This window comes from Eurosta solidaginis, chromosome 2 (genome assembly GCF_040869045.1).
Source record: "Eurosta solidaginis isolate ZX-2024a chromosome 2, ASM4086904v1, whole genome shotgun sequence".
NCBI classification, from domain to species: Eukaryota; Metazoa; Arthropoda; class Insecta; order Diptera; family Tephritidae; genus Eurosta; species Eurosta solidaginis.
The window spans coordinates 82,702,378-82,720,396 of NC_090320.1; the positions used below are offsets into that span (position 1 = coordinate 82,702,378).

The 18,019-nt window shown below is 37.0% G+C and overlaps 1 protein-coding gene across 4 annotated transcripts in view; it reads right to left on the reverse strand.

Annotated features, from left to right (window-relative positions):
* Positions 1–369: 369 nt before the first annotated feature.
* The window catches only part of Kr-h1 (Kruppel homolog 1), a 115,604-nt gene continuing 97,954 nt past the window's right edge, over positions 370–18,019 (reverse strand). For all 4 annotated transcript variants that reach the window (XM_067765934.1, XM_067765932.1, XM_067765933.1 and 1 more), the window contains exons 3-4: positions 6,978–8,536; positions 370–5,145 (exon numbers count right to left, since the gene is read on the reverse strand). In XM_067765934.1, the coding sequence (XP_067622035.1) occupies positions 4,782–5,145; positions 6,978–8,536 (1,923 nt within the window). In that variant the 3' untranslated portion in view covers positions 370–4,781. The remainder of the gene's footprint in view (positions 5,146–6,977; positions 8,537–18,019) is intronic.

The window sequence follows — 18,019 nt, forward strand, 5'->3', positions numbered from 1 at the left end:
TTTGTGGAATATGTTTGTAATTTTTTGCGTTTTCATCATTTTTATGAAATTTTCACGATTTTTAGGTTAAGGCACCATTAATCGATCACATTGAGATGGTTATGGATATGGGTATGGTTACGACTATGGCGTTAGGGTTAAGGAAGTTTAATTTGGCTTTTATTTCATTCTATTATTTTACTGCAGACGTCAAGCGTTGCCACATCAACTCATATGCTATAATTTGAACAAATTTTTTTATGAGTTTTTCACTTTATAACTTCACTGGATGCTACGAGATAGTGATCCGAACCGATGTTAGTTCCTCGGATCTTAAACACTGGTGGCAAGACGTCCGTCTATCACATAAAGTTGAAATGAAAGATACACTTTTTTAAATGTTTTTATATTTTTATTTCAACTTAATGAAATTTTTTAGTATAAATCGGTATGTATGTACGTATGTATATACTTAAGCCATAGCTTACATTATTTATTAAAAGTAAGCACATAAAAAACGTTCCCTCAAGGTTGCATTACATTTCTATAAATTGTATTCTTTCTTGCGCCTCACACACGCACGAAGAAATTTTTGAATATTTTTTTTTCAGTTATTATAATTTTAACTATTAGTTAATATAATGGTGCTAAAACTATAGAATACTTTACTTCTACTTATTTCGGGAAAGAACGAACACATACCATTTTCTTGTCTAATTCGCAGCGACTATTGACAGCGCGAAAATTAGTCACTTGTATGCAGCTATGTCTGATTATAAGTTTCTTGCAAAACTACTAAAGTTTTGCCAAATGGTCAACTTCAAGTAATCTGGTTGTATCACATTGAGCTCTGAGCATGATATATCGGGTACGAATGGAGGGTCCTTGACAGGCCATCTATTCAAACCATGTATTTATCAGCTTCAGCATCCCTCTAAACAGGGTAGAGAAGGGAAACCCCTACATAGTACCACCACCGTGCTAAACGCCATTAACACGCAGACAAATTGAAGATTGAATTAAAAATCTCACCACAGAACAGTACTCGTTGCGCTAGAGCTATCAAAAGCTTTTGATACAGTCAACCACGGCTCGTTACTTCAAGACCTGGAATGGTCCTCCCTTCCTCCAAGTCTCCAAAGGTGGACCGCAAATTATGTCTGGTCGGCATGCATCGGTGCAGTTCAAGAAAATAACATCTCAACACAGGAGAATTAAGCAAGGGGTGCCACAGAGTGGTGTCCTATCCCCGCTTTTGTTTAACTTCTACATATCGAAGCTACCTTCACCACCAGAAGGAGTCACCAGTGTATCCTACGCCGATGACTGCACAATAATGGCCACAAGTCCAGGCCCCCACATCGATGAGCTTTGTAATCACTGATCTCTCCAATTTTTCGCCTCGCGAAACATTATCACCGACCAAATCATCGGCGACCTTATTTACAATATGGACATGGTAAATGTCCACTATATTGGACATCCACTTCAATGGCATTACGCTACCGACTGTCTTACATCCAAATACAAATATTGCGTGTGACGTTCGATCAGGATCTCCATTTTGGTGAGCATGCAACCGCAATTGTACCTAAAAGCCAGAGACGTAATTAAATCCTCGAATCTCTTGTTGGTAGTACTTGGGGTAAAGATAAAAAACGCTCATTACCACTTACAACGCAATTGGCCGGCCGATTGCATGCTACGCGTCCCCAGTATGGTCGCCAAGCCTAAGGGTTTCTCACTGGAAGAAAATACAGGCCTGCCAAACACCGCTCTCAGAACCGCTACGAACTGTCTGTCAGAACTCCACATACATAATGAGGCAAGAGTACTCCCCATTAGGGAAAGAAATGAAATGCTGAACAAACCAGGGACGGAAAATAATAATAATTTTTTTTTTTTGGAGTCGAAAAGGTCCTGGTCAAAAAATTGTCCTAGGTGAAAATGTTTGAGTTCCCAGGTATCCCTATAGCAATATCAAGTCGAATCATGCATCCTTTTTATTTTTCGAACTTTTTCCATAAAAGTCCACATATAAAAGTAAAATCTTTATTTTTATTTTTTGAGTCCGATAGAACTAGTTAAACTGGGACTTTTAAAAATAAAAGTCCGGAAATAAAAGTTAAATCCGGACTTTTATTTTTTAAGGCCCAAATAAAAGTCCCGCTTGATAACTAAGAAACGGCTTATCCGAAATAAAAAAATGTTTTAATATTATTTTTAAAAGTCCGAGTTTAAATAGTTTTCTATCGGACTTAAAAAATAAAAATCCGAAAATAATTTTTATCTTGATACAAATATATTTAAAGCCCAAAATTAACAGTTTTGCAAGAAATTATATTATAAAAGGAATAACAGTTTCAGTCCCTGGAACAAACAGTTTCTGTTAAATACCAAGAAACCTGGGCATCCCAACAGACATCTGATTGAAGAGGCCACACGTCCCAGCGGCTTAAGAAGTCATTTCCGTAAGCATTATGAGGAAATACAGCACCTGAGAACACAGCCGTATGAAGTAAAAAAACACAAACAGATCCTCAGTGATACCCACAAATAGGCTTGGGACCGGCGAACCCAATTCTTAAAGGAAAATACCCAGAACTCGTAGAAGAGGAGCGCACTGCTCGCCGGGAGACGAGCGTCACTCTAGCTCAACTTCGATCTGAGTACTGTAACAGGTTAAACTCTTACCTATCCAGAATCAACCCCGACATACATAGTGTATGTTCTGCTTGCAATGTGTCCCCATATGACACCAACCAGTTTCTGAAAGCGACCAGTGCTAAGACGGGTATAGGAATGTGTTGAGGAACCATACACGTAAAATCAACAAATCGAAAAGGTTTTCATGATAAAATGGCTGCGGACAAAGGATGTCCCAGCAAAACGGCGAGACGGACGAAAGTGCCATCTCAGTGAGACACAGTCCACCGTCTGATAAAAAAGGACGATGGCAAATGGTAACATAGTAGTGAAGAGATCTCTGAGGCACTACTTAATTCACACTTCCCATCGGGAGATGATGCGGAAGAGTTGTATGACAATGTCTATATCCAAATACGGAGCGAGGAGTAGTAGAATCGGTGACAAATACCAAAAACGTTGGTCAAAGTGGAACTACCTTGTTTTCTTGTATCTTGCAGGATGTATTAGTTTGCCATATATTCTACTCGAACCTCTAGAGAAATTAATATATGTGTATTAAGCTGTCCGCTAAAAAAAGTTCGCTTTGCCGGGCGGGATATGACAAATTAAGGTCTAAACGCGTATGGTAGGAAGCTGTCATAGGTCGCCAGATATCTCCATCGTGAGTGCAGGGCTCTTTTAACTGCGTCAACTGACAGCCCATGGTAACATTGGCATCCGAACACCTACCCATTCTACTTTCGCTCGAGCTGATCACCAAATTCATTACCATGGAAAAACGCACTTTCATAAACTTTAAGAAAGAATTTGGCAAGGCTATAAAAAATATACTGACAATCGCTTTGCTGCCCTCCCAATCCAGACTGATGCCCGTCAAGAGCGTCTTTTCGACAAGATCATTGAATCCACGTCGGCTCGTTTCATTCCCGCTGGAAGAATCCCGGAAATCCGGCCACACTTGCCAGCGGAGCCGCAACTTTTACGAGAGAGCGTGACCTTATAACGACCAATGAATCTTACACCCCTCTAACTCTGGTCCACCCGAGTTGGAACTGCAAGTTTCGTGGGCCTTCCTTTACAGGATATTGATGACAATTTGTGAGTGGTCGCACCTATTGGATGGGGCGAAGCACTGCTACACCAACAACAAAATAACTTGGAATTATACTACATAATAAATTGTCGTGAAAGCTCCTTGTCGAAGGAAGGGCGAAGAAGACCTCCGCGTAGCTCTACATCGGCCTACCGAATGTCGTTTTGTTGCTAACAAAATTTACTCGCAGTGCTTTTGCTCTGCAGACTATTGACTCAGCCCAGTTAGCCTAAAAAAGTAAACTCAAAATTATCGCAAACTATCGATGGCAATGAAATTAGTAACACTACTACGGGCACATTCAATCTATGTGACGTCTTTATTGACTGATAACTTTAACCTAACCTCACCAGCCTAAATCAAGAACTTCAACTGAACAATGAAAAAGTAATTTTTAAAATTACCTTTTTATGTGCTGTAAGCTTGCAGAAACCCGTTTTCCTCAAGTAGCTATTTTTATTTGATTTTAAAAAAATTCCACAAACAGAGGAAATTTTCTGTTTTGGTATCACTGACTGTTATGTGCGTGCGTGCATGGGGATATGGTAGTGTGTTTACATTTCAAATTTGAAAATTTCAGCTCTTTCTTTACCAGTCCTATTGTTCTTAACATTTAAAAAATTTAAACCAAATATTATTTATGATATTATTTATGGTAATAATGCTAATTTAAACCACAAACTTCAATATCAAAGAATTGTTTCCAAATATAAATCGTAATGAATTCGGTACTGTGATTTGAGAATACATACAACCGTATGCAAGTATATATTTTATAGTTCTTAAAATAATACTTTTGGCGACATTAATGTTAATATAATTTTTTAACTTAAAATTGAAGTCTAAGTTTACATTGATTCCGATTCGTAGTCCGCAGCGTAGTCCAAAACAACAATGTAACTCTTTTTATTCGCAGCATCAAATTTATATACATATATGTATAGTATCTACTTATGTATTTATATAAGTAAATACATACATATGTATTAACAGTCTTTAATTGTTATCCTGAATTGAAACATTTTTAAGTTGTGCGGTATCCACTAAGTTTTGCTTTGAGTTATGAAGCTTTAGCAAACTGTATAACCGAGCTCATGCGCATCACTTTTGCTCCTGTTTCATCGCTTACGTTAGTAACGCCAAGTTTTACATTTGATTCATCATTAGTCGATTCTGAATTGAAGTGACTGTTCGGCTTATCTATTTGTTTCGAAGATAAATTCCTAGTTGGTCCTTCCATGGGTGAACCCTCGCGCATGTAAACCTTACGTTTACGCAGCGGTAGTGTCATTACGTCACGATCGGCCATCATCATGGAATCGCTTTCAGGTGAAGATGAACGTTCGGGTGATTCCGTTGAAGAGCGTAATGGTGCTATTGCCGCTTCAACTTGGCGAACAATTTCGTTGTTAAGAAGTGAAGGTCTGGTAAAAGAAATTAATTGGTTATAAGCGAAATAAAAATAAGTCTTTGAATAAATATATTTTTCAAACAGTTTACAAAACCAAAATAGATAAATAAAAGTCCGTTTATCCAACCCAAAATTATTGCAGAACAGGTCAGGGCAGAGCAGAGTAGAGCAGCTTTCAAAAGCTAATAGACCAAGCTTGTGTAATCCAGAGCAAACAGCTCATGAAACGCTTTTAAGGCTAAACATTTCAAAACAACCAATTCGTGGCTAATTAAAATGGGGCATTTGGCTAAAATATAAACTAAACTACGAAAGAATTTGTGATCTAGATTGTTCTAGTTCAATTACACGAGCAGACTCATGAAACCAAAAGTAGAACAACTCAAAGCAAGAAAGTTTGTCACTAAACACTGTTATGTAAAATATTTCAGCTGCATTTCTGCAGCTAGAGCTTTAACTGGATAAAAACCTAAAGAAAGAAATCTGGGTAAATTCAGCGAAAAAGACATAGAAACTGGAATTAAATGATTGTATTTTTATAAAAAAATTAAGCAGCTATATTAATCCTTAAGCAATTCCACTTTTACTTATTGAGTTTTTGTTTTCTCTATGACTACATTTGACCTTTCTTCCCCATATCTCTCTCTATAATATCGTGAAATACGTCAAACATATTTTTAGAAATTTACACAACTTCAGAAATGTTTTATTTTAAGCATTGTTGTGGTTGTTGTTGTAGCATTGTCGCTTACACTTCCGTATATATTGGGTTTTTTACGTTTTCCAACTTTGTTGCCTAACTCATTTTGTTGTGTTGATTTTCCGACAGGGTGGATAAATGATGTATGTATATTGACAAATGTATGTATGTATATTGAAACGAATTTCCGTCATCCGTTCTCAAATTTGGTTTAAAGATAAACCGGTTTAGGCGTTGGTTGTGCCATCACCAGTGTCGAGAACCAAAATCGAAACCGGTTTATCTCGAAACCAAATTTGAGAAGGGATGACGGAAAATCGTTTCAATATACATCATTTATCCACCCTGTCGGAAAATCAACACAACAAAATGAGTTAGACAACAAAGTTGGAAAACCTAAAAAACCCAATATATACGACAATGCTTAAAATAAAAATTTTCATTATCGTAAACAGGCAAACTCTGACGGCAGATTCATTTTTTGTGAGAAGTCGAGGGACGACGCCGTGTATTTTGACCTTTGAACTGGCTGCTAAAAATTTCGTTTTGGTAAACAAGCACATCACCTATGTATATACCGCGTCAGTAGCTTTGATCTACTATATTCATTTTTTGTTTTTATAAACAAATTACTAAATATTAGTTTCGTTACGATTTCGTGCTTTGCTAAAAAAAACGTACTAGATTCAATACTGTTTCAGCAAGTGGGCTCTTCTGTTCTTCCCCTTTCTCTTATCATTCGTATTGTATGGGAGTTTTCAAAACGAGCTGTCACTACATAGAACACCTGGCATTATTACATTATGGGCCTAACATTATAAATATAAGAAAGTTAATATTAAACTTTGGGCCATGGCTCAACTATATGGTTGGCTCATGTCATCAGCTGATTTTATTTTTTTCATTTCACTGGAGTAGGGATCGTCAAAAGGAGATGGCAAATGCAAATGCAACCAACTCATTGACAGTATTTTCTTACAACACACAAGAATCGCAGAGTTTTATGTTTTCATTCCATGTCATTCGCCTAACACCAACACGCAGACTTTGACAATCTGAACAAAGGTATGTTGTTGGTGTAGAGATGAGCCAACCATATAGTTGAACCATGCTTTCATATATATTCATTTTGTTATTTGACTTACTCAAATTTAGGCACTGGTGCGTATCCCTTATGCATTCCGTGCTGAGCGAGTTCGCCTCGTTTGTAATGTTCAATCAGTTCGTTCGCCTCTCGTGTATCATCATATTGTGATAGCTCCTTACTAAGCGATGTAAGCCGTTGAAGTCCGTGTGATGTTGTTGGCATGGGAGATGTCGTTAAAGAATTGTCATCAATATCATATTCAGACGAAACGTGGTATTTATGATTATGCAATAATTGGCTTTGTTTTAATCGTATTTCTGATTGTGCTTCTTCCTCTTTACAAGAAGACTCTAACATATCACGCCTTCTCACAATAGATGCCGCTTCAAGTAAAGCTGGATTAATGGTAGGCGGTTCAAGTACGTGTTGATCTGATTCAGTCTGTTGCTGCTGCAGCTGCTGGTAACGGTAGTTTGATGACACTTTTTGTTGATTATATATTCCTGAGTCTTTCATTTGGTTACTTTGATACAACTTAGTAGCTGTTGGATGCTGAAATTGCCGCTGTTCCAACTGTTGTTTACTTAAATCTGTTGGTAACTCATCTATAATGTAAGTGAATGACTGTTCGTTGTTATCTGTTGAATTTGTGGTGCCTAAGGCCAAAGATAATTGACGGTTATTACTAGCACTAGCTACACCACTATCGGGACTTTGAAGATCGACTTCAAGTGCATGTGACGTTTGAGGTGATATAGGCAAAGAATCTGTTGAATCTGCAGAAAGTCGTGATGTTGAGGCAAAAGATGAGCTTGGGGAAAATGTGGATCGCGGTGATTTCGGTGATACTGGATGTACTAAACTAGACGCAGATGTTGTTATATGTGCCGCATAAGTGCGTTCTTCTATTCTTTTTCGTGCTTTGTTATTTGCAGCTCCACAGGAATTTGGTGAAGCGGGCGATCCCGGTGTCGACGTAGCTTCACTACTTGAACTACCCGATATAGAATTGCTAGTATTGCAACTACTGTTAGGTGCCACAGTCGCAGATAAAGTATCATCCTCATCATCTGGGACTTCTTTGGCGTGTCCTTTGATATGCGCCTCCATTTCTTTCTTACTCTTGAATGTTTCATCGCAAATTGTGCATTTGTAGCATTTTGATCCGTAATGTTGAACTCTATGCAGCTTAAGTACGTGATTATAACCAAAATCGCGAAAGCAAATGTCACAATGATACGGTTTCTCGCCCGTATGAGTGCGTGAATGCACTTTGAGTTGTTTAGAGCATGTAAAACCTTTTCCACAACCTTCAACAGGACATTTGTATGGTTTTTCACCGGTATGAGTTCGCATATGAATAACCAGTTGTCCCGATTGAATGAATGTTTTCTCGCATACTGAGCATTTATGTGGCCGTTCGCCGGTATGGATACGCATGTGTCGATGTAACTTTCCCGAGTGCTCAAATGCTCTCTCACAAACATCACACTTATATGGCCGTTCTTTTGTATGTATCCGACGATGTACTTGTAGATTTTCCTTCACGCTGAAAAGTTTATGACAAAATTCACATTCGAAAGGCCTTTCACCAGTGTGGGTTCGGTAGTGTCGAATCTGAAATGATATACATAAATAAGTATGTAGCATGGGATGATTAATTTATAAATAAACACACTGGGGGCCAACGGTAACATACGATCCGCGACCGAATGTCGTTTTTTAAATTACAATATTTTTCGGAGCTGTATCGAATTAATGAAATAAGCTAACTAGGGGCAACACGTTCTCCCTAGATCCATAATATATTATTATTTTTTAAACGGTTTTATTTAGCTCGAGTTGACAGGCCGGCCGTTGTGAACGAATCTTGTAATTGAAATTTAAGTAACTTCCCGACAAGCTACAAGCTTGAAACTTGGAATATAGTTCAGAACCCGATGACAATGCAATAATAAGAAAAAAAATCGCCGCTAGGTGGCGCATGGATCGAGATATTCGCAAAATTCGCATTTGTGGTCCGGTTTGGCTCATATTTGGAACACATAATACATGCAAGAATAGAAATCGACCTGTGAAAAAAAATCGCCGCTAGGTGGCGCATGGATCGGGATATTCAAAAAATCGTATTTGTGGTCCGATTTGATTTGGTCCATATTTGGAACACATAATACATACATGAATAGAAAGCGACCTATGATGCCCGATTTGGCTCATATTTGGAACAAATATTGCATACAGTCTAGTAGAAGTGACATCAAAATATTTTGGAGTTGGAGGAGGGACAAGCATACGTGGCGCAGTCGAGTAAAGTCTTTGGAAGGATTATGTATTGAGGACTTAGGTTGTAACAAAATGTCAGGAAGAGTCCTTGTAATAATGAGTCACTAAATGACCTAAATAGAATGAGAAATAACAGGCAATTAAATAAAGACTAAAAACTTGAAAATAAAATAATTAAAAAAAAATTGTTTCCTTGTAATAATGAGTCACTAAATGAACTAAATAGAATGAGAAATAATAGGCAATTAAATAAAGACTAAAAACTTGAAAATAAAATAATTAAAAAAAAAATTTTAAGTTAAACGGTTTTATTGAAAACAATACTTACATGAAATAATAATAATACGAAAAGGTAGAAAATAATTAGGTTCCTTGGTACTAGTCATCACACTCCTTATGAATCTAGGGCGTTGATCAGACAATTAAATAAAAGCTTTGGACGCGTCATATTTCTATTGATAGTCAGCCATACCAACTGAACCTTAATCAGGTTATGCTACGCCTCACATTTTTAGAAATTTCACGCGCCCAACAACGCCCTAGATTGATAAGGAGTGTGATGACTAGTACCTAGGACCTACCTAATTATTTTCTAGCTTTTCGTATTATTATTATTTCATGTAAGTATTGTTTTCAATAAAACCGTTTAACTTAAAAATTTTTTTAATTATTTTATTAAACCAAATATACGCAGATTACTATCGAACGTCGCACACAGTATTTTTTTGTGCCCGACAGTCGGTAACATAATACCATCGAAGTGGATGCTCATATTATATATACATTTGCTGCGTCGTAAATAAAGTCGCCAAGGTAGCCCTTGTTTAATTATTCTCGGTTTGGATGTTGTTTCTAAACTAGAGCGATGATTGCTGATAATTCAAATAGTTTGCGAGCCACACAAGTCTTGCAGTAACGTGCCGTGATTAATTTTTGATACGATTAACAAGTCTAAATAGGTTTATGGTGAATACTTGGCGCGATTTACCTCCGAGCATGGCCGGATCCAGAGAGGCATTTTGGGAAGGGGAACTTCTCGAAAACAAAAAAATTTCAATTTTTTCGGTAGCCACTATCATTTTAATCGGTGGTAGCGCCTAGTGATGTGTTTTATATCCTACTTAAGTCAACCGGTAAAAAAGTTTTTGTTAGCATTTGTCGTCCATTCTTCGGTCTATTCGTTATCCTATTTGTCCTATGATGACCTCACAGGTTAGTTTTTTTTTTTGCAATAACTGTCATTTAAAGAAATGTATTGTAATGTAATGTGTTTTCAATCAGCGTTTTCAACTAACCGGCGTACGTGCGCTGTAAAAAATTTAAGCTTATGGAAACGTACATACGTAACGTGCGCCGCATATATGTAAACTGTATTTTTAAAATTAAAGAGTTATATTATTAATGCTCGCCCTCCGGATTAACATTTCTGTGAACCAAACGTGTTTTTCGATACAGCTCTTAACATGTTGGGCGTGTTTTAGCAGTCAAGTGCTAAAGCAAAGAATTAAAAGAGTTTTGTTTTCATCTTTATTTCTAAATAATGGCCACTCTGATTAAAACGCGTCAGAAAATATCGCCTGGCATTGTTTTTTGAGTAGACGAAATATCTGCGCGTACCTAATATGCGCCCGACGCGGCGCATATCGTCATCGCGCGGCATTGTATTTACAACTTAAGGGGTATGCTATATGTGTAGAATGTAAAGGCAGGCGTAGTGTGTAATAATGGTATATGTACTACATGGAGTACTACAGAATGTGTAAGTGTAGGCGTAGTGTGTGGTGTTGATACGCTGTATGGAGTAATAAGGGATGAGAGCGTTAGTATAGTCGCTACACAGCAACTCAAGGCAAAGATGTCACCTACATATAAATTAAAGTTTCTGATCATATACAAATTTTTGTGCATGAAAGTGCTCGAGCAAATGTTTACACTGATGTTTTGTTGGAAGTAAAGAGCCAGAGTAAACATGAGAAAATATGTGATTTTTATTACTGATAAAAAAGTGTTAACCCACAAAGCAAGTGGTTAGGTATTCAGTTTTACTTTATTTGGTGAGATTTATATGAAGTAATAAAGTGCAAGCAAAGAAAAAAAATGTTATTTAAATTGAATTAAATTGAAGATAAAAAATAAAATAAATAAAAATAAAAAATTTGAAAAGGTATCATAAAATAAAAGAGAACAAAATAATATAAACTGAACAAAAATAAAATAACACAAAATAGAACAAAATAAAATAAAATTAAATTATATAAAACAAAAATAAAGCAGTGCGTGAAAATGCTATATTGCTCTGGATTTTTTTTTTCTGTTGCTCCGACTCCTAACATGAACAGCGCAGATAAAGTTCTGCATAACAATTTCCAACAGAGCAAATTTTCAATAAAATTTTTTTTACTTCGCTCCACTAAGAATAGCATTTTGTTTGGAGTATTTATTTGCAAATCTGATCAGCTTGCTGTTGATACAGAAGCTGCAACTACATATTCACAATAGCTATAAGAGCAATGAGTACGCCTTCGGGAAGCACAATAAGAAGTGGAGGTGTCCTGTAGCTAAATCTAATTTTTAACGCTTTATGGCGACACAAAAACAATCGAGTGGCGATGTAACTCAGGCTGCACTTGCACCCGTACGCATACCGCTTCTAGAGCTGCAATTACCATCATTTAATGGAGACCCTACTGGACGCATAACGCATTCTGTTCTTTAGTCAATGCTAATACAAGTCCGTCGGACGGACAGCAGCTACAGTATTTAATAAGCAGTCTAAAAAGTGAGGCATTGGAATTAGTTAGTAGTTTTGCAGTGAGTGACAAGATCTACAGTGAAGCCTGGGACATGCTGACGACCAGATACAAATGATGCGATTGAAAAAATAGCAGAGGACAATGCTAAGGCAATTAAACATATTATCAACCTAATTTTGCAGCACATTGGTCCCCTACGTAAGCTCAGCCGACCGGTTGAGATCTGGGATGACAGGCTCGTCCATTTAATTGTTTCGAAATTAGCCTTCGAAACTCGCAAACAATGGGAATTGTCGATTGTATCAGACGATGTGCCATCATTCAGCGAACTTCATGATTTCCTTGAAGCTCGTGAGCGGTGGTTGGATAAATAAATAAAGGTGCAGGATAAATAAATTTGAAAAGAAGACTTGTTGTTAACCGACGATGTCTTCATTGACGAGCTGAACACAAATCTAAGCTTAGTGGTGGAACTTGTTCCTTTAACCACTCCGTGATGTGGCATATAATACATATGCGGTTTGCGCTGCTGGTTCGGCTAGCTCCATAAGGGCCAAGTCAACAAGCTCCTCATGAACTTGCTATACTTCTCGTGAAGACTTTATTTCGCAACGCTTTTTTCCATTCACAGTAATGCCCTTACTGCAGCGTTTCGCGACTCACCAACCAACACGTCTTGTTTTCGCAAAATTAGTAAGAAGGCTAGTTAATTGTATGTCGTAGTAGTGTAGAGATTAAAGTCGGCTTTACATGTTATGGAGTCGCGTTTCCGAACAGCACCCAACCAAATACGGTGTTCTGCGTCATCGGAGTGCCATTTTCACTCTTTTTTAGAAACTTGTCCATTTCGTCCATGCCCAAGAAAACAACTATTGGGCCAGGCTTGAAATTGTTTGAGTCGGCTAGCGGCAAATGTCTTATATGCGGCCACCGTGAAGCGGGTACCAAGTTGGTTGGAAGGTCGTTAGTAATTTTAGGTAAAATAAGTGTACTCACGTGAAAGGTTGAGTCTTGTGATTTCGGAAAGATGCATAGTTTTACCTCACTAAAAGTCACTAAATGAACTAAATAGAATGAGAAATAATAGGCAATTAAATAAAGACTAAAAACTTGAAAATAAAATAATTAAAAAAAAATTTTAAGTTAAACGGTTTTATTGAAAACAATACTTACATGAAATAATAATAATACGAAAAGCTAGAAAATAATTAGGTTCCTTGGTACTAGTCATCACACTCCTTATCAATCTAGGGCGTTGATCAGACAATTAAATAAAAGCTTTGGACGCGTCATATTTCTATTGATAGTCAGCCATAATAACTGAACCTTAATCAGGTTATGCTACGCCTCACATTTTTAGAAATTTCACGCGCCCAACAACGCCCTAGATTGATAAGGAGTGTGATGACTAGTACCTAGGACCTACCTAATTATTTTCTAGCTTTTCGTATTATTATTATTTCATGTAAGTATTGTTTTCAATAAAACCGTTTAACTTAAAAATTTTTTTAATTATTTTATTTAACCAAATATACGCAGATTACTATCGAACGTCGCACACAGTATTTTTTTGTGCCCGACAGTCGGTAACATAATACCATCGAAGTGGATGCTCATATTATATATACATTTGCTGCGTCGTAAATAATGTCGCCAAGGTAGCCCTTGTTTAATTATTCTCGGTTTGGATGTTGTTTCTAAACTAGAGCGATGATTGCTGATAATTCAAATAGTTTGCGAGCCACTCAAGTCTTGCAGTAACGTGCCGTGATTAATTTTTGATACGATTAACAAGTATAAATAGGTTTATGGTGAATACTTGGCGCGATTTACCTCCGAGCATGGCCGGATCCAGAGAGGCATTTTGGGAAGGGGAACTTCTCGAAAACAAAAAAATTTCAATTTTTTCGGTAGCCACTATCATTTTAATCGGTGGTAGCGCCTAGTGATGTGTTTTATATCCTACTTAAGTCAACCGGTAAAAAAGTTTTTGTTAGCATTTGTCGTCCATTCTTCGGTCTATTCGTTATCCTATTTGTCCTATGATGACCTCACAGGTTAGTTTTTTTTTTGCAATAACTGTCATTTAAAGAAATGTATTGTAATGTAATGTGTTTTCAATCAGCGTTTTCAACTAACCGGCGTACGTGCGCTGTAAAAAATTTAAGCTTATGGAAACGTACATACGTAACGTGCGCCGCATATATGTAAACTGTATTTTTAAAATTAAAGAGTTATATTATTAATGCTCGCCCTCCGGATTAACATTTCTGTGAACCAAACGTGTTTTTCGATACAGCTCTTAACATGTTGGGCGTGTTTTAGCAGTCAAGTGCTAAAGCAAAGAATTAAAAGTTTTGTTTTCATCTTTATTTCTAAATAATGGCCACTCTGATTAAAACGCGTCAGAAAATATCGCCTGGCATTGTTTTTTGAGTAGACGAAATATCTGCGCGTACCTAATATGCGCCCGACGCGGCGCATATCGTCATCGCGCGGCATTGTATTTACAACTTAAGGGGTATGCTATATGTGTAGCATGTAAAGGCAGGCGTAGTGTGTAATAATGGTATATGTACTACATGGAGTACTACAGAATGTGTAAGTGTAGGCGTAGTGTGTGGTGTTGATACGCTGTATGGAGTAATAAGGGATGAGAGCGTTAGTATAGTCGCTACACAGCAACTCAAGGCAAAGATGTCACCTACATATAAATTAAAGTTTCTGATCATATACAAATTTTTGTGCATGAAAGTGCTCGAGCAAATGTGTACACTGATGTTTTGTTGGAAGTAAAGAGCCAGAGTAAACATGAGAAAATATGTGATTTTTATTACTGATAAAAAAGTGTTAACCCACAAAGCAAGTGGTTAGGTATTCAGTTTTACTTTATTTGGTGGGATTTATATGAAGTAATAAAGTGCAAGCAAAGAAAAAAAATGTTATTTAAATTGAATTAAATTGAAGATAAAAAATAAAATAAATAAAAATAAAAAATTTGAAAAGGTAACATAAAATAAAAGAGAACAAAATAATATAAACTGAACAAAAATAAAATAACACAAAATAGAACAAAATAAAATAAAATTAAATTATATAAAACAAAAATAAAGCAGTGCGTGAAAATGCTATATTGCTCTGGATTTTTTTTTTTCTGTTGCTCCGACTCCTAACATGAACAGCGCAGATAAAGTTCTGCATAACAATTTCCAACAGAGCAAATTTTCAATAACATTTTTTTTACTTCGCTCCACTAAGAATAGCATTTTGTTTGGAGTATTTATTTGCAAATCTGATCAGCTTGCTGTTGATACAGAAGCTGCAACTACATATTCACAATAGCTATAAGAGCAATGAGTACGCCTTCGGGAAGCACAATAAGAAGTGGAGGTGTCCTGTAGCTAAATCTAATTTTTAACGCTTTATGGCGACACAAAAACAATCGAGTGGCGATGTAACTCAGGCTACACTTGCACCCGTACGCATACCGCTTCTAGAGCTGCAATTACCATCATTTAATGGAGACCCTACTGGACGCATAACGCATTCTGTTCTTTAGTCAATGCTAATACAAGTCCGTCGGACGGACAGCAGCTACAGTATTTAATAAGCAGTCTAAAAAGTGAGGCATTGGAATTAGTTAGTAGTTTTGCAGTGAGTGACAAGATCTACAGTGAAGCCTGGGACATGCTGACGACCAGATACAAATGATGCGATTGAAAAAATAGCAGAGGACAATGCTAAGGCAATTAAACATATTATCAACCTAATTTTGCAGCACATTGGTCCCCTACGTAAGCTCAGCCGACCGGTTGAGATCTGGGATGACAGGCTCGTCCATTTAATTGTTTCGAAATTAGCCTTCGAAACTCGCAAACAATGGGAATTGTCGATTGTATCAGACGATGTGCCATCATTCAGCGAACTTCATGATTTCCTTGAAGCTCGTGAGCTGTGGTTGGATAAATAAATAAAGGTGCAGGATAAATAAATTTGAAAAGAAGACTTGTTGTTAACCGACGATGTCTTCATTGACGAGCTGAACACAAATCTAAGCTTAGTGGTGGAACTTGGTTCTTTTACCACTCCGTGATGTGGCATATAATACATATGCGGTTTGCGCTGCTGGTTCGGCTAGCTCCATAAGGGCCAAGTCAACAAGCTCCTCATGAACTTGCTATACTTCTCGTGAAGACTTTATTTCGCAACGCTTTTTTCCATTCACAGTAATGCCCTTACTGCAGCGTTTCGCGACTCACCAACCAACACGTCTTGTTTTCGCAAAATTAGTAAGAAGGCTAGTTAATTGTATGTCGTAGTAGTGTAGAGATTAAAGTCGGCTTTACATGTTATGGAGTCGCGTTTCCGAACAGCACCCAACCAAATACGGTGTTCTGCGTCATCGGAGTGCCATTTTCACTCTTTTTTAGAAACTTGTCCATTTCGTCCATGCCCAAGAAAACAACTATTGGGACAGGCTTGAAATTGTTTGAGTCGGCTAGCGGCAAATGTCTTATATGCGGCCACCGTGAAGCGGGTACCAAGTTGGTTGGAAGGTCGTTAGTAATTTTAGGTAAAATAAGTGTACTCACGTGAAAGGTTGAGTCTTGTGATTTCGGAAAGATGCATAGTTTTACCTCACTAAAAGTCACTAAATGAACTAAATAGAATGAGAAATAATAGGCAATTAAATAAAGACTAAAAACTTGAAAATAAAATAATTAAAAAAAAATTTTAAGTTAAACGGTTTTATTGAAAACAATACTTACATGAAATAATAATAATACGAAAAGCTAGAAAATAATTAGGTTCCTTGGTACTAGTCATCACACTCCTTATCAATCTAGGGCGTTGATCAGACAATTAAATAAAAGCTTTGGACGCGTCATATTTCTATTGATAGTCAGCCATAATAACTGAACCTTAATCAGGTTATGCTACGCCTCACATTTTTAGAAATTTCACGCGCCCAACAACGCCCTAGATTGATAAGGAGTGTGATGACTAGTACCTAGGACCTACCTAATTATTTTCTAGCTTTTCGTATTATTATTATTTCATGTAAGTATTGTTTTCAATAAAACCGTTTAACTTAAAAATTTTTTTAATTATTTTATTTAACCAAATATACGCAGATTACTATCGAACGTCGCACACAGTATTTTTTTGTGCCCGACAGTCGGTAACATAATACCATCGAAGTGGATGCTCATATTATATATACATTTGCTGCGTCGTAAATAATGACGCCAAGGTAGCCCTTGTTTAATTATTCTCGGTTTGGATGTTGTTTCTAAACTAGAGCGATGATTGCTGATAATTCAAATAGTTTGCGAGCCACTCAAGTCTTGCAGTAACGTGCCGTGATTAATTTTTGATACGATTAACAAGTATAAATAGGTTTATGGTGAATACTTGGCGCGATTTACCTCCGAGCATGGCCGGATCCAGAGAGGCATTTTGGGAAGGGGAACTTCTCGAAAACAAAAAAATTTCAATTTTTTCGGTAGCCACTATCATTTTAATCGGTGGTAGCGCCTAGTGATGTGTTTTATATCCTACTTAAGTCAACCGGTAAAAAAGTTTTTGTTAGCATTTGTCGTCCATTCTTCGGTCTATTCGTTATCCTATTTGTCCTATGATGACCTCACAGGTTAGTTTTTTTTTTGCAATAACTGTCATTTAAAGAAATGTATTGTAATGTAATGTGTTTTCAATCAGCGTTTTCAACTAACCGGCGTACGTGCGCTGTAAAAAATTTAAGCTTATGGAAACGTACATACGTAACGTGCGCCGCATATATGTAAACTGTATTTTTAAAATTAAAGAGTTATATTATTAATGCTCGCCCTCCGGATTAACATTTCTGTGAACCAAACGTGTTTTTCGATACAGCTCTTAACATGTTGGGCGTGTTTTAGCAGTCAAGTGCTAAAGCAAAGAATTAAAAGAGTTTTGTTTTCATCTTTATTTCTAAATAATGGCCACTCTGATTAAAACGCGTCAGAAAATATCGCCTGGCATTGTTTTTTGAGTAGACGAAATATCTGCGCGTACCTAATAT